We start from the raw sequence: 25,717 nt of genomic DNA, 5'->3' as shown, positions 1-25,717 counted from the left end.
AAAAAGTTTCATTTCTTACTTGATGATTCTTTTTTGTTGGAAAGAGGGTACCTCAGTAGTGGTCCAATTTTAATTTCAAGAATATATTCCACCACTAAGGGTGGCAAACTGGGGTATGAATGCCTTTTGATGTCGATATTTTTAGTACTCTGTACTAAGATTAACATATTTGCATACATAATGTGTCAAAGAGATCAGAAATTCCTATTTAATTCTTATTCAAATAGAAATGAGTTTTATTCATTGTTACTATAAATGCGAATTGAAATGTTTTCATTACCTAAACTATGAGTTGTGTATTGTTTTTAAATCCCTTACCTATCGTGCCGTAGCTCGCATAAATTTTAAGAAGGTAGATATAATATAGAAGATACTTGGAAGACAGCGCAATAAGTAGGCATTAAAGAATACATTTATGTGTAGTTTTAAAAGATATTTTCGATGACAATAAAAGCATCTCGTAGGCACTATTGAATTGAAATGTTCTAGAAGAAGTCAACGCCGGTGATATCTTAAAGATTTCAGTAACAATTATTTAATGACAGGAAGGTAGAAATGCGGTATACCATTCCGGCGATGCAAATGAATATTTCTCCCTTGTAGAACTAAATAATTGCAGTTGTGTGACGTCATATAGTTTAAATTTAACGTATCTTGCAAGTAACAGACAAAAGTCTAAAATATTCACGAGAAACCTACCCAAAATCGTAAGCAACGTTTGTTGAAAATGAACAAGATTTTACTGATACAAAGGCGTTTCTCTGCGTTAACTCTTTTCTTACTAAACAGACTGTGATCAAACTCACCATACTGAAGATTTTCTAAGCCGGCTTTTCTGGTTTTGATTAAATATCAACAAAAATATCACAACAATCTCCCACCCACCCACAACGGCTTGCAAAACCAGAAATACTAGTGACGGGACAGAGTTGAAAGTGCATTGAAAAATAAGTCTTCCATGTATATTATCAGTCTAATCTTTATTTTGATTGTTTTTTCTGAATTTGGAAAATATTTTATCTATTATTCTTATTTATTCAATTAAGAAAAGGACATGTATTTTGAAAATGATTTCGCCGAAAACCATTTGAAATATGTATTTGATTTGACGATGCGTTTGTGATGCCGCCGCCGCATTGGATTGTTGAGCTATTTTGAGTACTGTAAATGTTGTCAAGATTATTAAAATGATCCAATAATTACAGTTTAATTTTCTTTTGTTGCAATAACAAAGAAAAACGAACTATATAACGCAATTTAACACTATATTGGCTTAGTACAGAATGAATATTCTCGTGACGTCATGGTTTAAATAGACATTTGTGTATTTACGGGCCTCGTGTTTTGCTTTAATTTAATTTCATAATTTGATAGGAATCATTACTTTCGATTGTTTAGTCTCATTTTTTTCTTGAGTAATAATAGTTACAGAACACATCATTTGTACATCACTATCTAGTGCGTTTAATTGTTGCAAGTTAGGAATATCTAAATTTAAAAAAAAAATGTAAGTTTGTTGAAAAAGATAAAGATTATGCAAAGCATTAATATAAAATTTTGTTTTCTTGGAGTCGATTCAACATCAAATAAAGATTCGAATTGCGATAACTGCAACAAACAAAATATTTTCTGATTTGTGATATTTACATTGCAACTTTAAAATGGCAACCATTGGCAAATATTGAATTTTTTTTCACTTTTGCAATGATTGATCCTCTTTGGCAATGATGTCCTAATTTTGACTATTCTTGTCAAAAGTATTTCTAAAATTTACTTTTGTAAATGCAGTAAAAATACATTCACTTTGCATCTGATCGCCATATTTTTTTATTCAAAGGTACTAAAACATATTTGTTGTTATTTGCACTATCTTTACCCCTCCAAAGTCATTTGATAACGTTACAATGTTGTGATGTAAGACAGGCTATTTTGCCCGGTTTTTGCCATGTTCCAGTAGATTTTTCTATATTTTTAATGCACATAAAATGTTCTGTACTTAATTTCCAAGCTCACCTTGTTGAGATGCATATATTTTTGTTGTAGATGTTGAAATTCAGCAGTACTATAATTTGGAGGTTAGGAACTAGGTCCACCATAAGAAAATACTCTAGCACAGGTGCTGCAGTGTTTAAAACTGACAAAATAGACACCAAAGGACTCACTAGCAACAACACTAAGTCCACGGTAGACGATGATAAGGACAGTTCAGGTAAAAATAATAGTGAGCCGAGCAACTTGCTTCTTGCTTCATCTGCATTCCAAATATTGACTAGATGAACCTTTGAGTGATTTGAGTTGGGAATTTATACCGCCTTTTATCCTCACACAGGTTATTACGATAAAATTTAGTTGTGTTATTTATTCGTAGGGTACTTGCATCAAGTATATAATATAACCAGAAGTGGAGACAAAATAAGGGCCATCCATCCCTGGCAATTCATTAGGGAAATGGGCGTTATATCACTTTTAAATATCAACTCTTGTTTGTGCTAAAATCATAAATTGGAAAGCTGAAATAGTACAGTGCCAACAACTGACCAGTATGTATGTCTCCATACATTCCAAAAACACTCTGTATTTATTGTAATTAAGATTCCATGGTGTGAGAAAAACAGCAAAACATCTAATAACAAAACAAACAAAATCATATTTCATCAGTAATTAAATATTAAATATGTAATTTTTCAATTTTCGTCCATTATAGCAAAGCTCAAGTTGAACTGGCGATTTTAAAGTGAAACAATTGACGACTCCCGTCAATTGTGTCGAATTCGTGTTGGCCAATCGGAGCGTAGTTGTCACCGTAATGGTTTGGCAGAATAGTTTTTAAACAAATGAAATGACATTTCGTCTATATTTCTGGTTATATATATACTCCAATATATACTCAATGGATTCTTGTTTATTATTATTTGAAGATCAAAAAACTGCTTGCCTCACTCTTTTATGTGTATATTTTATTCGATTTGCACTGCTATTACAATAGTGTTATAACTCAAACTAAGTGAAATTCAAGATTATACCATTGCTAAATGAAAAATTTGATTCTCTACAGGTCAATAAAACCGTTGTTAGAATATTGTAAGAAACAATTAAAATATAATATCTACTTAACTCAAAATGAGTCACACTTTTTGTAAGCTAGTTCTGGACAAAACAGCCCTTATTCAAAAATATTACGTTGTTTCCTATTTTATTTGTAAATATATTTGGCAAGTAGGAAATTATTTAGATGTCTGTAATAAACTTTAACTTATACCCTTACTACTATACCTTTAACTTATACTTTCACAAAATGCGAGTAATTCGTTTTTCAACATTTTTTCTTCTTTTTTTCTTTATACAACAAATTAAGGAACCGACTAGAATCACTCAAACCTCTGCCACTTGCATAGACCTAATATTTACCAACATACACAATACTAACATAACTTTACAAATGACAGTCAAAGATTAGGGATTCTCAGACCACAAGGCAATCTTAATAAATATTCCGAAACAATCAAGTAATGATAAGAAAGTTTGGTACAAAGGATCATTTAATGGAATAACCATTGCTAGCTTTAAATCTGAACTGCAAAAAGTAAAATGGGATAATTTAATAAAACAAAGTGAAAATGTAAATACAAACTTCAATGCATTTCATAATAAAATTCAAGAAATACTCAACACCACAATTCCTAAAAAACGTATTTAATTAATTAACAAAAAACGGAAAACCTGGTTAACAAAAGGTCTAAAAATATCATGCAAAATGAGCGTTTACTTAAAATTTTAGCTTTCAAATAGCCCTATTCTAAAACAACATTACAAAACCTACGAAAAACTTATAACAAGCGGTTTATGTCTCAAAGAACGAACAGTATAAAGGTATTATAAAAATTTCAAGCAACAAAAAAAAGAAAATATTTCATTAAACATAAATAATTTGGTTACTGACGACCCACTTCAAATTGCTAACCATTTTAACTGCTGCTTCACATCAGTGGGGGCCCCTGCACCACACGATCCCTTTGCTGCTGGGGGACCAGTTGACAAATGTTCTGGGAATTCAATATTTATACGTCTCATGATCAGAAAATTGAAAAATAAAAGAAGTTTCGGCTACGACGAATTACCGCCAATGCTAATAAAGGCGTGTGCAGTTGAACTTGCAGAACCTCTCTCAACTATGGCAAAACAGTCACTTAGGTACGGTAGGAGTTTTTCCAGAACTACTAAAAATAACAGTTGTAAAACCCCTGTACAAAAAAAAGCGATAGGACTTGTTGTGATAATTATCGTCCAATAGCACTCCTACCCACGTTTTCCAAAATTGTTGAGACCATTATGTACAATAGAGTTTATTCGTTTTGTGAGAAATTTGCAATATTTAACAATAGGCAGTACGGTTTTCGAAAGGGACGTTCTACGGGTTGTGCTATCTATAATTACGTCAACGAAATAATGAAAATAATTAATGACAAACAACATGCAATTGGGATCCTATTGGATATGAGCAAGGCTTATGACAGGGTTCTATATCCAATTTTGCTTTGCTAAACAAGCTTTATGACATAGGCGTGAGGGTTGCAGCTTATAATTGGTTAGTGTCATATTTAAGGCAACGCATGCATTTCGTCGACGTTGAATTCTATGACCATAGGACGGGATTTATTACGGGTGTCAGGTCTGACAAAATAATATTAAGTCGGTCTATCCCCCAGGGTAGCGCCCTTGGATATTTGCTGTTTTTAATTCATATCAACGACTTGCCCAATCAATTTGATATTTCTTGCATTCTCTTTGCCGACGACATTTCGATGATTCTACCTTGCCCCAATACTACACAACTTCACGAACTTTTGAATTTAAATTTGAAATTAATAACAAGCTGGCTTAATGACCATAACCTAGAAGTTAATTTTAATAAAACTAAATTAATGCAGTTCAGACCTTATCAAAAACGCCTTATAAACTTCATAATTACATATTACACTATAAATTTGACAACGTTCCGCTTGATTCTGTAAACTCCCTTTGCCTCCTAGGAATAAATATCGACATCAATTTAAATTGGAAGGATCATGTAAATAAAGTTGTTGGTAAATTGACAAGCTTCACATATGCTCTGAACGAACTCAAATATCGACTGACCTTAAGACAGCAACTAGCGCTTACTACGCGTATGCTCGTGCCTGGCTTAGTTATGATGTTGCGTTGTGGGGCAACAGCACTGACGCGAAAAAACTTTTTGCGTTACATAAGAAATGTATTCGCATACTCGCCAATATAGACTCGTTTACCAGCTGCCAATCGTATTTCATCAAATATAATATCGTGACTTTAACGTGCATATATATTTTACAAATGTGTCTTATTGTCAAGAATAATTTGGATGCATATTCTCTGTATTGTCGTTCACAAAAATTAAGACCCAAATGCAGGCTAGCAACAACAGTTTCAAAACTGCAGATGGTCAACTTGGGTTCGTATTCTATGTCAATTAAAATTTTGTGACTTTTTAAAATTTATAAATAGCCTGAAAATGTTTAAAAACCAACTTAGTATAAACATCTTTCAAAAAATGCTACTACTAATTTTTTTTAGTGACGAAGAAAATTGTTCATAATGTTATTAAAAAAATGTAATGTTAATATGATATCGGTGTTATAAAAATATGATATTATGATTATGTAATTTAATAAAATAAATGTAGAATAATAATATCACGGAGTAAATAAACGCAATTATTACGAAGATTTAATTGACAAATATAATTATTATTATACAATACTAAGATAATTTGACGATTAAAATTGAGTAATTAATGTTTAATTGATTTATTATTAATAAATAAATTGATCTATTTTTAAAAAACTTTAAATTTAAATTTTTACAATCATTTTAAAATGAAATCAATTGACTTTCTGAAGATATTTGCTTAGATTTATTTATTTTCATTGTAATAATATTATGATTAATAATTATGTTAAAAATTGTCATTTTTGCGCCCTTACAGGACCTAATGTAACAACATGTTTTGCAATAAACGATATTATTATTATTATTCATCGATTCAAAAAAAATACACTTATACTTTGAGTTAATACACTATTGTATTAACAGTGCCAATTTACAGTTGCTTAAGTAGTGATTAATGATTTTATACTGTTTTTGTTTGTCAGTGTATGGAAGCTTAAGATCCGTCTCAGTGCCTACGCTTGGGAAAAGAAATAATGTGCTGTTTAACAAGCAACTGAGAAATTATGTTTATAGTGAGGATTACCGTTAGTGCCTTTTTTGTTTTAGACATGCCTCCTCTTGGAGCATTCAGCTGTAATGAACATTCATCAATCCAGTTAGAACTTTTTGATCCAAACATCTAAAGCAATAAACTATTTGATGCGTACAATATAGAGAACATTAGATTGAAACTTATGACTACATAATTTTTTAGTAGCAGTAGATCTCCTTGTGATCCTAATTGAGTTGACTTTTTGGAGCCATGCGGCTCAAAAGAAATATTTATTCAGCCTATTACAATTAATATAGAGACTGAAGTTGAAACAGACCCAACTAAGCATATGTCACAGCTTGAGTGCTGTAATGCTTGTTTACAGTTGGTTAGAGGATAAAATGGTACGAAAGTACTGATGTTAGTTAATACTAAAATTATAAAATGTAAGTATAGTATATCACTATTCAACTGTCCAATGTTGCAATCACAGAACACTATACTCACAATGCACTGCAAGTTTGTTTTGTTTGACTTAAGTCATAATGAACACTTATTGTTGAATGTTCATTATTAGAGAATGTTCCTGGTGAGAAAAGACCTTAACAGCTGCTTTTTATTATATTAGAGATATTTCTGCGTTATTATTATTTCAGTCTTTTGAAATTCGAAAAAATCTTAATTGGATTGAAAATTGTAAAAGCTTTTCACGCATGCTTCACACATTTTCTATCATATGATCACTTATACTTTACACTACTGTATACTATAAATATGTACAAATTAACATCAATGTTCGTCATTGACAATGTCCATATTATAAATGTGATAATTATTACCACATACAGTCTTACTTTTCTCCCTATATTTAAGCAAGAACTGTGGACTTGTGGTAATAATTTAGGAAATAAAAAATGACCATACTTTCAGGTCTTGTAGCAGCAGCCTTTGCTAGTCTTAACTCCCCAGAATCAGACGACCTGAGAAAGCCTAGCCCCAAGTCTGTCAAGCAGAATCGGCAACAACTGCTAGACACACAAATCTTGAAAGCCACTGATGTCAACAGCTTACTCTTGGTCGCTGAACAGCCTATTGTATCCAGAAGACATGCTTTAAAGGTATCTTCTATAACTATTTAATAGGTCAAATATAAAACAGCTTGCTGTATAATATTACTCTACAAGGTCTGTGGATATTGTGGAGTATAATGTAATACAAGTAAAAACCAGTGTTGCCTTGAGGGTCCAGTGGTTGCAGTGTTCACAATGTGAATTTTAATTCATTTGTGGTGACAGTACCAACTGAACATCTGTCAACCTTCATTAATTAGATGTGTTGGCTGAAGGGTGTCATCTACCGGACACCCGCGTTGCGTCACACGTCACAGTCTGTACGTGTAAATTATTACTGTTTTGTTTATTATTATGTATGTTATTTAGTTTTAATAACTACTGCGTAGTTTTATGAAGCTATTAATATTCCTATTTTCAGATGGTGTCGATCCTCTCAGAATGGTCAAGCAGCAACAAAGTGAAGCTCTCAGACTTTGAAAAAGACCCTCGATTTCTAAAACTATGCCGTATCTTAGCGAGGACACCCTCATCGCAGACAATGAGTTCTCTAACAATGGCCGAAGACTTGAGCACTGTGCTAGGCATCACTGGTGATGATGAGGCCGCTAGATTAATTATGAACTTGTCTTTACCACAGATGATTAAGGTAAGACTTTTTGTCTTAATTCTTAACTACGATTTCTCACGTTCTATAGCTAACAAAGTGATGAAAACACCCAAATACTGTAGTCACATTTGTTCAATGCACTGTTTAACCTATGAATGCTGGGTAGCAGTGTTTGTCCATATCCATTGTTTTGCAGATCTACTGCAAAACAATGGATATGGACATACCATTTAGAAAATTTTTCTGTAATTAGTTATACAAGCTTTTACAATAATTATATACTGCCCTCGTGAGGAAAAAAGGCACAACGGGCAGTATAATAATCAAGCCTTTTTAATAGTACGATTTTTATATTACGCTCCATGTGGCGTTACTGTTTTGTTATTTTACATTTAAAGAAATGTATATTTTATTTAGTAGATTATTATGTTCTATATTATATTGCATTTTATAAAGTGCGCCCGGAGCAGCCCAAAACCATCAGGCATAGCTTGCTGCATCTTGTTTCATTTGTTAAAAGAAATGCTACGTTAAAGTGAGGTGGCCCTTAAAGACAATTAAGACATCACACACACGTGAGACATCACTATACGTGGCTCTCTCTCTTTTGAGGATATTGTTTAGTTAATAATCCATCATGTCTGGTGTTTTCTTTGATTGGGAGTACGTATTGGCAGATGTGGAGTTATAATTTTTTTTTTATCCAGGTGATGAAAGCACTTAACCAAAAAGGCCGCCGTAGCACACCACTCCTGCGTGCTCTCTCCCACAACATCACGAAGCAGTCGGACGTTATAGACTTAAAGAAGTCAGCGGATCTGCTGTATTGCATGGCGGCACTTAACTTCCCTGATCCCGTTCTATTAGATAGAATATGCAAGTATGTTAATGTTGAAATATTATTATAATAAAATGACTATTGCAAAGGTCAGTGATTGCAAAATAATGAATGGTTATTTATACAGGCTGGCCCATTTTCAATGGTACAAAAATTTTTTTTTGATAGATGACATTGTAACGACTGAAATATAACAACAATGAAAGTTCTCAGTATCAGTAGGGTTAACATTTTTTGCTGAACATTTGCTTTTCGTGTACATTATGGCTATTAGAGAGTGGTTTGATAACAATTAAGGTAAATCTGAGTTGAAGTCATGTTTTTTTTGAGAAATTAATTTCAAATTGTTCGAATAACGATTATGATACAAATTTGTCAATTTTGGTTTTTATTTTTAGTGACTCAGTGCATGTCATGTCAATTTATGAAGATGTTACAAAGGCCATCAGCAAATTCTGGTTGTACATTTTTCAGTCATGAATTTTTCGAAAATTTAACATTTTGTTCGTGAATAAAAAATATCTTAATGTCTAAAATAACGGTGCAATCTAAGAGCAAACACAAAAATGGCTCATTGCTTGCTAGCTACATGATTATACTACTTCCATACATGTTTTAATGGCTAAGTAGAAAATTTTCAAGAAAATATGTAAAATATCATAACTTCTAAACTATTCATTTTCGAGGAACTAATGTTTATTTTAGGTGAGTCGTTATAATTCCTCTACCTAAAAAAAATGTTCGGAGCAGTGAAAATAGGCCACCCTGTATAAAATGACAATGTCACAAACATCAATTTGTCTCTTTATTGTTTGTGCTGAATATTGATGCAGATTGTGAAATTGCTATGCTCTTGGAGGGGGCTGACCACTTCTGTCTATAATGTGGAGGCTGGAGGAGGTCCCGGGTTAGATTCCCGGTGGGACCGACTTGGCAAATTAACTTTTCTAAATTGGTTCTGGTCTGGGTGTTCTGGTAAGTGCCCCAGAGTGCATTCCGTTGTTCTGGTACTTATAGTATAGGGAATCCCCTAGTTTAAGACCAGGCAATTGGTGTGGTTGTCTGGCACATTATTATTAAATATTAATTTATTCTTTTTAGTGACGTCATAGAATGCCTGCCTTCAAATCAAGATAAACCAGCTGTTGTGAACTCCATTCTGGTCTCCCTGGGCCTGTTAAAGTATCGGCACGAGGTTTGTCTGACGGGTCTGGTGGACTGGTTGCAAAAGCATAAGGATATTTGGCGAGTAAGCGATGTGGCGTCGGCTGTTGTCACTTTGGCTACTTTGGATTTTGTGCCGCCACACAGCGAGGTTCTTTTCGAGGTAAGAATGAAATGTAGGCTGTATAATTTCCCGAATAAATCCCATAACGAAAAGAAACCATTTCCACTTGGCTACTTACTTGTAGAAGTATGAAACTGAGAAAACGTTGAAGGCGAGGTATTTTAACGTGATTCTAGATTTAACTGCCTCTGTGGCCGAATGGTTACCATGCCGAACTGCCACGCAGAGGTCCCAGGTTCGATTCCCGGGCCGGGAGAAATATTTGTATGGCCTACATTTGTATCTCTCGTGACCTTGGGTGTAATTTGTTGTTGTCTATATGTGTGTCCATGGCACCCACGACACAGGGTTTCCGTGGTGCGGGGCTATGTTGAGTGTGTTATTATTATTATTAGTGTGTGTAGTTAAGAGAGTGTATTATTATTATTTTTAGGGGAGCCACGCGTCCCGCCGTCTAAATTCATATGATTAATGCTCTGGCCACACAGCGGCGGCCGCGCGGCAGCGCGCGTTTCAGTGTGGCATTGTTCATATAAACTCGTACATTACAAAAATTCCCGCATCCGGAACACTTCCGCGGCCGCCTCTATATGGCCTGAGCATAAATAAAAACAGGCGGAGAAAATTTGACTCAGGTCCAACGTTAACAAGTGCCCGATTCCGACTGACGGGGCAGCGAGCGGCGCGGCGTATCTTTAAACCGCTAGGCAATTTTCAAGTTATTTATCTTTTTAAAGTAAAATATTCTTAAATAATTATTTTTAGACTTTTATGCTACCATATTTTCGGGATATTATATATTATGATCGGGTACAGTGGCGGATTTGCAGTCTTGGCTACCCTAGGCCCCAGGCCATGTAGTCAGTACCAGCCGCCCCTTTCTCAGCACTCATATATACTGGTAGACATATCTATATTTTATAAATAAAATTATAAAATATCGATATCTAATATAATTGTTATACAATGCGGTGCAATGCAGCCCGCCATAATGCGCGTGAGCCTTTAAAATATTTAGGTACTTTGAGTTATTTTTCGTTACCATCAGTGCATTTTTTGTCACGATTGGCCACCCCTAAAATCTGGCCTTAGGTCAAATCCACCACTGATCGGGTAAGGTACATCCTATCATGTAACAAATTCTTTAGACAAAGGTAGCAGTAGAGCTCCTTGTGAAAGAGTTCGTCCAGGGAAGTACTGCTGCCTTACCTATTTTTGCCGCCAAGCAGTAATGTCAGCATTACTGTGTTCTGGTTTTGAAGGGTATGGGTGCTGGTGAAATTCCATACACATGGAACTAGTCAAGTTAAGTCCCAGGGTGACGGGCGCATCGGCAGTGCCCCTAAGATCTTTGCTATTTAAAGCTGTGATTGGCACTGCAACTGTTATGGACAGGCGTCTAGCTTACCATCAGGCGCACGACTTGTTCCACCCGTCACTCTACTGCTACAGAGTTTGTCCCTCAATAAAATATGAAAAAATGCCTTTAGGACCAGCCCATGTTGCAACTGTATTACCATAATCCGAAACAATATTTTGAAATTGACTTATTACCTTGATTAACTCTTTTGGTAATCTTTTGCACGTACAGTGGGCTGTGGCTCTCAAGGAAGAAGAGATGGTGAAGTCATCGATGTGGCTGGACCTGGTGTTCTCTCTACTGATACTGAACAAAGCGACGCAGCATCACCTCGCGTCCACATTGAAGCCGGAGTTTATCGACAAACTGCTGTCGGCTGGAGGTAAGTAATAATAATAATAATAATTCGTTTATTTGCTTAAAACATGGTATAACAGACGATGTTACAAGAGAGTGCCAGTACAAACATGTTTCGCATATATTAAATAGCATGCAAATGTCTAGTTATATAATGTCGATCAGACTACCGTAACTCAATAATATAAAAATGTCACAAACCTGTCACGTTACAAATTAATTTGGTCAAGAATGATAATCTTTAAGATAAAATCTTACATCTCTTTTCTATCAAATATTTCGTTTAGGTCATTTTTTTTTATTTAACCACTTGTACAGCTTTGTTTTAAATAAACTTAAGTGTAATAGTTTAATCTCAAGTGGTTATGTCAACACACATTTTTAAACAACTTTTACTGTATTTAGCAGTCATAGGAATAGTGTCAAGTACAAGTCTATTCGGGTTTCTGCTGAGTCTAGTATTCACATCACAGGCTTTCTTAAACAAATATGTGTGTTTTCGTACAAAGATACAAATTTCGTATATATATAATGATGGTAGTGGCAACAGACCAAGGCTCTGAAACAAGGGTCTGCATGTTTCATCCGGGGAATTCCACAAATTGCTCTAATGCATTTCTTTTGTGCCACAAAAGCTCTGTTTCGATCTGTACTATTACCCCATACTATAAGACCGTAACGTAATATGGATTCTACATACGCCCTATATAATGGTTATGACAGCTTTCTTCTTTGTTATATTTTTCAGCTTTTTTAAAGCGTATTTAAACTTATTGATTCTCGAACATACATTCTCGACGTGAGTTTTCCAGTTCAGTTCTTGATCTACGGTTACTCCAAGAAATTTTGTATGGGATACTTCCTGAATTGCATTGATATTTAAATTGGAATTATATTTAGTATGTCTCGATTTATTAAATTGTATATAGTTTGATTTGTTTAAGTTAATATTCAGATTATTTGAATGTAGTCAATTGATTATTTCAACAATCGTATTGTTTATGTCTAGTTCATGCTCTCTTATTCATGTTGTTTTTCTACTAGAAGTTACTATAATAGATATGTCGTCAGCGAATAATATGCATTGATGTTTTGTTCTGTCTATAATATCATTTATGTACATCAAGAACAGAATCGGTCCTATCACACTTCCCTGTGGAACTCCACGTATTTTGATGATTTTAGGTACTGATTTGAATTCCAATAATTCATTGTGTGTTATTTTGGAGACAACAACGCATTGTTGACGGTTTGCCAAGTATGACTCCATCCATTGCAAAATAGGTCCTCTTATGCCTGTCCTTTCCAATTTCTTAAGAAGTAAATTGTGTGACACATAGTTAATTTTTCAGTCAAGTCACATAACTGACAAATTAAACTTTTCAAGTCCTAGTCATTTTACACCTACACAAATTATTAGTTTATCGTTGTCTTGTAATTGGGTTTCAATGCTACTTTTTAATATGTCTTTGCTTTGTGCAAACGGCTTAGTCTCAGCTGTAATGTTATATTTTCCATACTGTGTCTTTTCTCTAGAGTTTATTAAAGCTGATGCCACTCCGACACAGGATTGGGTACCAAAGATACAAAGCTTATCATTTGTGTGTGTTCGAGATACCAATGGTCTGATATCAGTTGAGGTTTTGGAGAGTGGTGACGATGATCGATTTTTTAGTTTATATTTTAAGGTATGAATTTGTTTGGAAAGAGCTGAGATTTCTTTATTTGCCTTAGCTAAATTACTTTCTAGTTCAGTAATTTTCCGCTGTAAATTAGTAATTACGCCATTAGTCGCATTTTCGGGTTGATTTCTGGTCTTACATGTTGATGATGATTTAGTTGGTGTATAAATGAGGTGTGTAGCTCTGGGCACTGTATTGACAGTCTTCGCTTTTTAGTTGTGTCATGAAGTTCTCTTTTTTGAGGTGACTGACAAAGTGTTTTCAAGGTGTTTATCTCCTTGTGAATTTATTTGTTTGCCTCCGGAGGCCATTGTTTTCAATTATTGTGTTTTCTAATTCGTGTTGTGTACTTGCTAATTCTGATGTATGTTGGCTTATAGTTTCTTTCATTTCTTGAATTGAATTATAGTCCGTTATAGTCTCATTTACACTCCTTGACAGTTGTATGGGTGTGGAGAACGACTCGTGTGATGTGTTTGTGTCCATCAATACGTGAGAGTCATCTGACCCAGAGTTGTGTACGTCATTTGGTGTTACCTGCAATCTGTCAATCTCCCACGAAGATTGACAGATTGCAGGTAACAACAAATGACGTCATTCAGTCATTAGTCTGTGGTAAGTCTTTATTTCTACGCCTTGTATTATGCGACGTGTTGCTAGTTGCCTGTTGAGCCGTAGACTGTGTTGTGCATGTTCTACATCACCATTCCTTTCTACATTCGGATTGCATAAGGTGGAAAACTTTTTTAGGAAGACCTATGCAATCAAATTCAAAGTTGTGTTTATAAACGCGACACAAAACTGTATCCTTTCTATCTATAAACTTTTTACATTTATGACATGTCACAAAAGCAGGATTTTTTCGTACGCCACAGCCTGTTGAAATCTTCGATTTAGTAGACATTATGGTTAAGTGTCTTTACTTTAGGGCAATATAAACAACAGTACAATAGAAAAAAATAATAATAAAAAGAAAATATAATACGAAACCAGCAGGACCGAACCCGAGTCAAACGAGTCAACTATAACGCACGGTTGCACGGTCTACCGCTGAGCTGACGCTTGCTTAAGATTGTTGGCGAAATAGTTTGATATATATTATGACACCTCTTAATAACTACCGAGCGTCTTATTATTTTATAAACAGATTTCAATACACCCTCAATAATCACTTTCAATTGCACAAAATACCGATGTTTAACGACACTGTTGTTTATAACATTTAATTCTTGTTTTACTGTATTGTTTACAATATCGTTGATCAATACACCACTCACTGTAGGTAAATATCGTCTGATTTCTTTCAAAGCCTGATTGATCTACTAAAACTACTAAACTTACTGTTTCTTAGGTACTTTCCTTTTCCTTGAAATTCTATGATATTACACTTTTATACAGATGCACCAGGTATAAAAAATAGACCATTTAAAGTTAGTTTAGACACGATATTACTAATTATAAAAAAACGAGGCACTTTTACTAATTTAAAGGACTTTTAAAAAAGTAACCTGACCACACTCAGTGTACTTCTCCTACTGCCTCTTTAACTCCCCCAGTGGCCGAACGGTTACCATGCCGGACTGTCACGCAGATCTCTCAGGTTCTATTCCCGGGCCCGGAGAAATTTTGTGTGGCCTACATTTCTATGGTTTTAGTCAAATGGGATACAAGTAAAAAAACCCCAACATATGACCCCATACAAGGAGACGCGAAAACAGTTAAAGCTTAATATGATATGAAACGTTCGGTGTTTTTCGCGCTTCCTTGTAATGTTGGCTTTTTTGACTTGTACCCCTTTTTACTAGAGCCACAGATGTATACGCTTCTATAATAAGATTCCGGTTGATATTCAAAGTTCATGAGGTTTAAAATTGTAGTGAAACATAAACTTATGACAAAAATCCATAGTTGTGATCGGTAGTCACGAATTAGGAAATGCGAATTAAATATTGTAAATGATAAATGTGTACAAATGTTCATTTACAAAGAGCAACTCCTGGAGTTTCTTAATCATTTTTCTCATGGGAATCTGCCTTACGAATGAGCAGTAGAGTTTTAATGAATAATTAAATGTAATTAAAATGTGTAATTTTCTTACCTATGAAATAAAAACTATATTTGAGTTTGAAAAAACTAGTTAGTGCCCTGTACTATGAGTACCAGAGCAAGGAAATCTACTCCGTAGGACATTGAACTTTTTTTTTACGACTTCCATACCCCGGCCTGCACAGAGTAATTACAGTGTAGAGCGATTTATTTAAAATGTTTTGTAAAAAGTCAAGGACCAAAACTTGTTGTTTATGATGTTAGTAATTTAGTCCCATGAGGTTTAGTATTTTAAAAATAACCCTTTATAATTATTATGTAGTCATCACTTTTAGTTCTTTAAAATAACGCCTTGTCGGGATTCAATAAGTTTCAGCTACATAATCCGTATCTAGCATAACTACTTTGTTAGTCAAATAAATATGGAAAAAGTATGCAATAATTACTAAATTGTTTACATTATATGTACTTTTATATAATCTACGTATTATAGGTAACGCGATGATGTACAGACTTTCACCATTGAATCTTTAGTAAAAATGTTACACATTTGTATCTTTAGAATGCTGACTAGATCCGTAACAGGGCACTATAGCTTGAACAAGCACATGTTAAATCTTGGTCAGAGAGGAAACGGAGAGAACGCGCTGAGTTTGACTGGCGCTGCCATTGTTATGGATAGGTGTGTCACATATCCATAACAATGGCAGTGCCAGTCAGAGCCTTAAACCTATTTAAATCGCAAAGATCTGAGTGGCACTACCTTTGCGCCCGCCACTCTGAGACATAAGTTAACAACTCCCATGTAATTTACCAGCACCCATACCCTTCGAAACCGAAACGCAGTAATGCTCACATTACTGGTTGGCGGCAGACATAAATAAGGTGGACGACCTGCTGATGTTAAAACGGGTTGCTACTCGTTAATAAGGTTATTTTTTTCCCTGATGTATGTGTGATCAAAGTTGTGGCCCGCTACATTGGAGACGTGGTATCGTTTCCAGAGATCCCGATACCCGCCCGGCGCAAGTTGATGGCTATCGACGCGTGGGTGGGCCTGACAGCGCCGTCGTCTGTACGTCTGCCCGAGGACGTTTCCGTGGGCGTGCCCGTGGTTTACACCAAGGAGAAGGCCTCGTACGTGCACAGCATCTTGGACACCTTCAAGAGTCTGGTCTCCGCCGACACCTTCTTCAGGAGGGACTGCAACTCGGGCATGGGCTTTTTGTATGGTCAGTTCATTTTAGTTTTTTTAGTTATAATTTTTACTTACTATTAGCTAAAAGTCTGACGACCTTATACTATTTGTAAAGGAATTAAACCACTTCCTACACAGTGTCCGAATTTTTAAATAACAAACCGTAAACATCGTTGTCGAATTTTTGCAATTATTTTCTATACAACAAGTGTTTTTACAAATAAATAAATTAAGAATAAAATAAATAAAATGTCTTGAAGTTGTGATATAAATTGCGTATTTTTTTTATAACATCAAGTGACGGGACGAACAAGTCGTGCGCCTGATGGTAAACTACACGCCTGTCCATAACAGTTACAGTGCCACTCAGAACTTTAACTTGCAAAGATCTAAGGCACTGCGCCCGTCACCCTGAGACATAAGTTGACAAGTCCCGTGTGCCTGTAATTTCACCAACACCCTTACGCTTCAAAACAGGAACACAGTAATGCTGACATTACTGCTTGGCGGCAGAAATAGGTAAGGTGGCAGTAGTTCCCTGGACGAACTCTTTCACAAGGAGCACTTCTGCTGCTAAAATGCGTTGTATGCGTTAAAGCGTTTGCATTGTAAAGTTACTTGTTAGGATCAAACGTAATTTACACCCGTAAATGAACTTAAACTTCCATTACATATTTCGTTACTATTCCACAGATGCCGAATTTGCTGTTGATGCCAAGTGCCATCCGGTTCCCTTAGAAAAAGCGGACAAAAATAAAAAGTAAGTCATTGTCCATATTATGTCATAAAAAAAATCAATCATTGATATTTTGTGACCCATTCTAATAAGATTTTCAATTTTAATGACGATGACTTTATTCATACACGTACTAAAAAAAAAATAATTAAAGAATTGCACGATTTAATTCCGCATTCCCCTTCCCATCACGGGGGATTAGACTTAGGCTTGGGTTCGTTACGCGTCCACATTTATATGGAGTACAATTCCGTGTCTGCAGACTTAAGGTGGTTGTCCACCAGCTAGGCGAGACGAGGATTGATATTTGTATGGCAAAATTTCAATTCTCACCTGGCAGATCTTCGATGGTAATGGTCTGGATGTGCAAGGAGAGAATTGAAATATTTGTTTATGTAATATTCAATCGTATTGCTGCCTACATACAGTTATTAACTTTCCAACGGTAACACGGTTTCTCGCGCGAGTTAGCGATGGCTATTAATGTCAATCGCGACTTTGTGAGGCTTTGAGAGTTAAAAATAAGATGGCTTTTTTATCATACCAAGTGACTGACGAACAAGTCGCGCACCCTGGTGGAAAGCGACACGCCTGTCCGTAACAGTTGCAGTGCCACTCAGCTTTAAATCGCAAAGATCTGAGGGACACTGTCGCCTTGAGACATAAGTTGACAAGTCCCACGTGCTTATAATTTCACCAGCACCCTTACGGTTCAAAACCGGAACGCAGTAATGCTCACGTTACGGTTTGGCGGCAGAAATAGGTAAGGCAGTACTTCCCTGGATGAACTCGTTCACAACGAGCTCTACTGGCTTCATCTGGTTCTTCTTTCGTTATAAACATATTTAATAATAATATTTTACGGGTCATTTCACTTCCGCCGCGTCTTTATCGCTAAACAAACTGAACAGCACTGAATCTTCACTATCCACAAACACAGCGTAAGTTCGCGAGAACGAGAGCTAGTAAATTTTTATTGAAGTACTTACGCGTTCCTCCCTTCACTACGACGGCAGCGGTGCGGGTGTGAGTCTTCAGCAGATGGCACAGTCTTGTTCGTTAGAAAGAGAAGAGATAAAAAATTAAAGGAATTATTAAAACATTTTCAAGCAATTTGGGTTTTTATAGCGACACTGACTGCTAAAGTCAACACCAACGACACCGCGCAGCCAGTTTCGTTTCAGTCAGTACGCGAGGCATTCGATATCATTGTAGATTGCATAGCACAGGTAGAATACTGAACAACTATTAATGGCAATTTTTGGTGGAATTGTATGTATAGACCGGCGAGATTTCAATTCTCGTCTCGCCTCGCCAGTGTAAAAGCACCTTTATTCCCTGGACGCTATAACTTTTTAAGGCGAGAGTAAATAGGCATTATTCAGGTGTGCATGCTCCATCTTGGACGTCATCGTCACTTTCCATCATCATAAAAAAAGAACCGAAAACATAGTTTAATTTCCAATGTGTAACAAAATCTAAGCGCACTTCATATAAAATATAGTTGTTTATTTTTTCAGTATATTCAGGATAGCAGTGTTAGGTCTGGACTATCACGATATGACGCGCAAGACGACCGTGCCTCTAGGGGTCAATCAGCTCTACACGAGATTACTACAACTAAAGGTATGTGCCCCGTTTCTTACCATTGGTTGTGTAAAATATGACAGTCTGACAAACAGAAAGACAGTTCATTGTTAGAGACATTATGTAATTGACTATTTTTTAAATATAATTTACAATTTATATTCACAATATGAATATAACCTTATTATAGATTCTTTTTATATTATGAAAAGAGTAGTTTATGTAACTGTTACCTATTGAACGGCATACGAGTGTGGGTTACAAAAACTGTTTAATGCCTAAGTTATATGTACTGCTTTATCTATGCACATATTATAAGCTCTCTGTGATGTGTTCAGGAACCGCGTGTTACGACTGGCGAAATGGCGGTAAATAAAAACTTTCCTCACGCATGTCACACAATCGTGGTTTTTATTTAATTCATAGACAAACTAGAGTCAGCCCGAACTATCATATTGTTCGATATCAAGTAACGTGAGAAATTGTTTACTATTGACATTAATTTTATTTCGAATAAAACTTCATCTCGACTGATATTAGAGTTGAGGTTGAATCAAATTGTTTTGTTTTTCAGAGATGTTCGTAATTTGAATGTAATAATAAAAATGAATTTGATGTTATTATGAAGCATCGAGTATATAACTAGAAATAGAGACGAAATAAGGGCCATATATTCCTGGCAACACATTAGCGATACAGCTCTTATAAATATCCACTTTCGTTTGCACTGAAATATAGACAGGCCAACTACTGACCTGTGTACGTCTTCGTATATTCCAAAAAATATTTTGTATTTATTGTATTAAGGATAATATCTTTAACAACAATAATAATAATAATAATAATAATAATAATAATAATAATAATAATAATAATAATAATAATAATACTTTCTCTTACTTACTTACTCGATAACTATAGACCGATAACTATAGTGCCAAATATCTCAAAAATAATAGAATCGTTTCTTTCCTCACAAATAATGTCACATTTGGAGAATAATAATCTTGTCGCGAACAACCAGTACGCCTATCGTAAACTCAAGTCCACCACCGCAGCTGCACAGAGAGTAGTAGACACAATAGTTACGGGGCTGGATGGGAAATGCAAGGTAGCAGGTGTGCTGTGTGACCTCTCCAAAGCGTTTGACGTAATCAGCCACGAATTGCTCTTGGAAAAACTATACCACTATGGTATACGACAAAGGACACATGATCTTCTAAAATCATTCTTATCTGGAAGAGTTCAAACAGTTGAGGTGGCGACAGCGGGGAACAAACTGCGCAGCACCACTGGTACCGTGAACCTGGGAATTCCCCAAGGATCTTCACTGGGAAATACACTCTTCCTGACATTTATTAACGACCTTCCGTCGCACATCACAGATGGCTTAGTGGTATTGTTCGCTGACGACACTACCGTAATTGTGTTTGCGCCAACGTATGACGAACTCAATACAAAAATAAACAAGGTTTATACCGGTTTAATGAATTGGTTCACTTCTAATGGTCTCATACTAAACGCTGCAAAATCCAGCCTAATCCTATTCTCCGGTAAATCGGTTCCGAGACCTGCGTGTTTAAACAGCCCAATGCCCATAAATGACCACAGTAAGTTCTTGGGATTTGTTCTAGATGACAATTTAACATGGAAACAACATATAAATGCTATGTGTGGTAGACTTAGTGGTGCCGCATATGCGCTAAAGAAGTTGAGACCTGTCGTTACCGATAGTATACTGCGTCAGACCTATTTTGCGTATTTCCATTCAATAATGTCATATGGCATCATTCTCTGGGGTGATTCCACTGACTCAGGTAGGGTGTTCGTTCTTCAAAAGCGAGCAATTAGAATCCTTGCTGGTGTATCACGCAGAATCTCTTGTAGAGACTTATTTGTAAAATGCAGGATAATGACGATGAGTTCGTTGTATTTGTATGAAACAATTACCTTTGTACGAAAGAACTTGCACACCTTTAAAAGGTGTGGAAGTGGCTATAATACCCGCTCCACAGGACGACTGCAGATAGTGCCACGACGCTTGGCACTCGCTGAAAAAAATCCGCGCGTAATAGGCCCGACATATTATGAGCATCTACCTGCTGATCTAAAAAATGAATCTAATGATGAAACATTTGATCGTCGACTGAAAAACCTTTTGTTGGATAATGCGTATTATTCTGTTGGAGAATATAGGAATGTGATATTGTAATTATTATTTTTTATTTCTCATTGTATTTGTTGTTATTATAAAATATATAGTTTAACTTGTGACTGTACAAATTGTACTCATATTAATTTATTTTGATTTTATATAATTTAATTAGAAATTTTTGACGATTCTTGTAAAACAATAAGTTATATTATAACTGTATTTATAAATGTAATGTAAGTTTACAAGAAAATAAATAAATCTAAAATCTAAAATCTAAAAATCTTTATTTTTATTTTTTTTATTTATTTTTTTTATTTTATTTCGGACAGTTATCCATAGTTTGTTAGTAAAGAACTTAGGAATAAGGTTAGTATTATGCTAAAATTACAATAAAATAAGATAATGTGAAACAAATAAAAAATGAAAAACAAAATAATTATACAATTCAAATCCAAAAAATAAACCACGAATACAACATTAAATATAAAATTATAAAATTGAAAATTACAAAATTGAAAATTAAAAAATTGAAAATTATAAAATTGAAAATTACAAAATGGAAAATTACAAAATTAACAATTAACAATGCACGTGCTGTTCTATTCGGTGGTGTGGGAAAAACAGCAAAACATCTAATTACAAAACAAACAGCATCACATGTCATCGGTAATTAAATATTAATATGTAATTTTATAATTTTCGTCCATAATAGCAAAGTTCAAGTTAACTGGTCGATTTGAAGTGAAACAGTTGACGACACCCGTCAATTGTTTCGAATTCGGGCTAGCTATTCAAGCTAATCGAAGCGCAGTTGTCACAGTAATGATATGGCAGGATAGTTTTCAAACAAATTAAATGACATTTCGTCTCTATTTCTGGTTATATGCTCGATGTTATGAAGCAATAATAACATTTTCACAGTTAGGAAATTTGTTCTAACAGTTTATCTTTATGCTGGTCGTAATTTGCGGTTTTTAATACAAAATAGAGGGTTCTTAATTCATTAAATTACATGTGAAATAGTTAAATTTGCAAATTAAAGGTCAGCAATAGATTATGTCAACAGATCCTAAATTTTTAACTGGTACTTTTGTATTTAATTAGAAAACTGAACTTGATAATAACAATTTTTTTTTGAATATATCACATACATGGATTTAGTAAGTCGGTCAGTTATTTAAAGGTTATATTGATTCGGGTCAAAATTGATAATGATAATTGTAAAGTATATCTATATGTCAAAATTAGACAAAAGAGAAAAATGTTATAATAAATCGAACTGGGCTTTACGGATTCAATACCATTGCCGCCAAACGGGAAAATATAAAATACAAAATGTCAAAGTTTTTTTTGTGACTATAGGAAAATATACTAAGGGATCGTATTCCAGAACTCTTCTCAATATTGAAGTCAGGACTTGACTATTGCAGTGAGCACTGAAAATCAAACTCAAATCCTTGCCATTAGGGTCGTATTTCCAGTGCTTGAAATCATACTCAAGTCTGCTCAAATCCTTACTTGAGCATTGAGTAGAGTTCTGGAATACGACTCTTAGGGTCGTATTCCAGAACTCTACTCAATGCTCAAGTCAGGATTGCACTGGAAACACAAGCACTGGAAATATGACCCTAATGGCAGGGACTTGAGTATGATTTCGAGTGCTTTAAACCATACTCAAATCCTGACTTGAGCATTGAGTAGAGTTCTAGAATACGACCCTAAGTGTGAAAAGGCCGTATGGTAGAGCCTTTGTCTATCCAAATAAATTGGTGTAAATGTATAAATTTTTTTTGTGATTGGCATTTAACGTAACAATATTTGTAATTCTGTCAAATGGAGAAACCTAAAACTAGGTACTTTAAAAAGCTTTAAAAATCGGGTCAGAACGGAATACAATAAGTTAGAAATTTATCACTATTTGTATTTATTGTGAAATCGCTTTCTTAGCGATGAGGCTTTTTTCTGATCTGCACTTTTGATTGAACATAGAGACAAGTTTTAACTTGATTGTGCAAGTTTAATTATCGCGAATGTCATGTTTTATTGTTCATGGATTATTTATTAAAATTACGATTGCAGTGTTAAGTAATAAAACATTGCATTTTTTAAGAAATTAAAATAATTTATATCTTACTAAGAACTTGAATGAAGTTTACAAATTTTCAAAAGCAACTGCATGTTTGAGATAAACCAAATTTGTCGTAATTCATTAAAGATGCATTTTTTATTGAAACAAAAATTTTCTTTATAATTAGAAGGCTCATTTTTGTAAAACACCCAAATATTTGTCAAAATTAAAATTCTTCTTGCAGGGCTTCAAAGTTCTCCAAATTCCATACACAGAATTCAATCCAAAAGAGAAATTAGTGACACGAGTACAATACATCGAGAAGAAATTAAAAGAACTTATCAAGGCCGTTTGACAACCGCTTACTAAGCCGGCCAAAGCGGCTAATAAGGCTAAAGTGGCTAAAAAGGTCAAAGAGGCCAGAATGGCCAAACCAGCCAAGCCGGCGAAGAAACAGTGAGATAGTATGGACTTGTATTTATACAAACAGTGAATTAGATTAATTTATATTTTCGAATGTTGGTAAATGTGCTTAGGTTTTTACTGTGAATGACGTTAGCTCCAATTTCCAACAACTATACTAAGTATTCAGTTTTTTTCGATCGACATATTCTGTTAAACTAATTTTTGTATTCGATGAGGGTCAATTCTCCAAATTGCGAAGTGTATCGAATTCCTGAGGATGTATGACGCGTACATCATTTTGCTCTTGGAATGTGTTCTGACCAGGGGAGAGCAAGCACCCGGGTTTTAACCTTTGTTGTTGTTAATCTAAGTCTGGTTAAGTCCGAAATCGAGGGCAAAAACTATTTACAACTAAATATTTGTAAATCGATTTTTTTTCAAATGTAATGAGGTTATTACGCAATGTTTATTGCTTGCTTATATTATTTTGTCTTTCTATTGAATCGATTCGCTTGAAAATCGCATTGAATTGAATCGATACAAAGACTCGTTATCGTACACTTGAATCGATTTTCATAAAAATCGAATGTGCATTCCTAATAGTAAGTGAGAATCCAAAGGCTAGCAAGGAGGGTATTGAGTGGAATTCGTTTAAAAAAGATTTTTTATATGGAAATTACTAATAAGTATGGAATTTCGCAATAGCAAATTCCGTATTCGCCTTTTCTGCCCACAATTTTGGGCGTTTTGGTTAAAATTCCGGGCATTGTTTGGGTTTTAACACACTGCCCACCTCTGGCTCGTACGGTACTTATCTGGGTGCGGTTATTTGCACGGATTGGTTTGGTGGTTTCAATTGTTGTGTCTGAGCCAACAAGTAGAGCTGCGAAGATTTTGCAATACATGTTTGGTTAGGTAATACTCGTATTTTGATGTATCTGTTTGGATTCTATTAAGTACGTTCTTGGATGTATTATTTTTCTAATGGGGCTGACATGTTCAATAATTATCAAAATAAATAAAGGGTTAAAAAAAGGATTCAGTTTAAAAAATGTTGTTTATTATAAATATGAAAGTTGTTTAGACCAGCTGGGCTGCGTTTGGCAAGTTAGATGACATTCTCAAATCATATAAGATTCAGACAGTGCCTGAAGACCCGCTTGTTTAATCAATGTGTTGCACCCACCATGACGTATGGTGCCGAGACAAGGACGCTCACGCAGGAGACTGTATACAAGTCGAGAGTTGCACAGAGGGTCATGCAGCGCGCCATGCTTGGCATCAGCCTTGTGGTTAGAGCTCCGAACGTTGAGATCCGACGACGGACGAAAGTCCAGGATGCTGGAACTCGGATCATGGAACTCAAACGGTCGGGACACATAGCAAGGCGAGGTGATAGCAGGTGGTGAAAGACGTCGATTGGTTGGTGGCCAGTTCCAAGGTGGGTCGACGACATAGTACGCGTCGCGGGGCGTCAATGCTAGTACAGGACAGGACAGGAGATGGCTCCTCGTGAGTTAATCCAGTCCATTTCCATTTTTATCTACCATCACCCCCAAATCCTGTATCTCATCTACCGTCCATAATTTTTGTCCAACAATTTTATATTCATATGACTCCAGTTTGCTGCGTGAAAAACCAATATAGTGACATTTACCGATATTTAGTATCATTTTGTGAGACAAGCACCAATTATGTAAATTATTAATAACTTCTAAGACACCAGCAGAAAGGTACATACATGCTTGAAAAATATAGGATCAAATGAGACCCTGAGAAACCCCGGATAGAACAACAAAAGCATTTGAACAAAAACCATTAACAATTACTTTAGAACGCCGACAAAACAAGTAAGATTTGACCACATTTGACCCATTCAAGCAATGACCCTTCATTGCCCAGAATCGACAATTAGTTTAATACGATTTGATGGTCAACCTTGTCGAATGCTTACTGTGTACTGTTGTAGTAGCAGACCTCCTTGTGAAAGAGTTCGACCAAGAAAGTACTGCCACCTTACCTATTTCTGCCGCCAAGCAGTAATGTGAGCATTACTGCGTTCCGGTTTGGAAGGGTAAGGGTGCTGGTGAAATTACAGGC

General features: G+C 35.3%; 1 protein-coding gene across 2 annotated transcripts; it reads left to right on the top strand.

Annotated features, from left to right (window-relative positions):
• The first annotated feature begins 2,031 nt into the window (after window positions 1-2,031).
• Window positions 2,032-25,717, top strand: LOC113237779 (FAST kinase domain-containing protein 4). 2 transcript variants are annotated; one of them, XM_026474433.1, is made up of 11 exons: window positions 2,032-2,209; window positions 6,168-6,269; window positions 7,148-7,335; window positions 7,709-7,936; window positions 8,605-8,777; window positions 9,837-10,062; window positions 11,615-11,765; window positions 16,473-16,700; window positions 17,360-17,426; window positions 18,923-19,028; window positions 23,457-25,717. In XM_026474433.1, the coding sequence occupies exons 1-11, from the start codon at window positions 2,044-2,046 to the stop codon at window positions 23,565-23,567; spliced, it is 1,746 nt and encodes a 581-aa protein (XP_026330218.1). In that variant the 5' UTR covers window positions 2,032-2,043; the 3' UTR covers window positions 23,568-25,717. The 2 variants fall into 2 exon arrangements, with proteins under 2 accessions (XP_026330218.1, XP_026330219.1); XM_026474434.1 differs by lacking the exon at window positions 6,168-6,269 and having other exon boundaries at window positions 2,044-2,209.

The sequence above is a fragment of the Hyposmocoma kahamanoa genome, unplaced genomic scaffold (assembly GCF_003589595.1).
Source record: "Hyposmocoma kahamanoa isolate Upper Pololo Valley unplaced genomic scaffold, ASM358959v1 94, whole genome shotgun sequence".
In the NCBI taxonomy this organism is placed as follows: domain Eukaryota; kingdom Metazoa; phylum Arthropoda; class Insecta; order Lepidoptera; family Cosmopterigidae; genus Hyposmocoma; species Hyposmocoma kahamanoa.
This window is presented reverse-complemented; position numbering and strand designations above follow the sequence as displayed.

Bases quoted from the DNA above. Each gene is read 5' to 3' on its own strand.
- LOC113237779 (XM_026474433.1), top strand. From the start codon at position 2,044: ATGTTGAAATTCAGCAGTACTATAATTTGGAGGTTAGGAACTAGGTCC. The intron at 8,778-9,836 runs GTATGTTAATGT...TATTCTTTTTAG, and splicing joins CTATTAGATAGAATATGCAA to TGACGTCATAGAATGCCTGC. The intron at 16,701-17,359 runs GTCAGTTCATTT...ACTATTCCACAG, and splicing joins GGGCATGGGCTTTTTGTATG to ATGCCGAATTTGCTGTTGAT.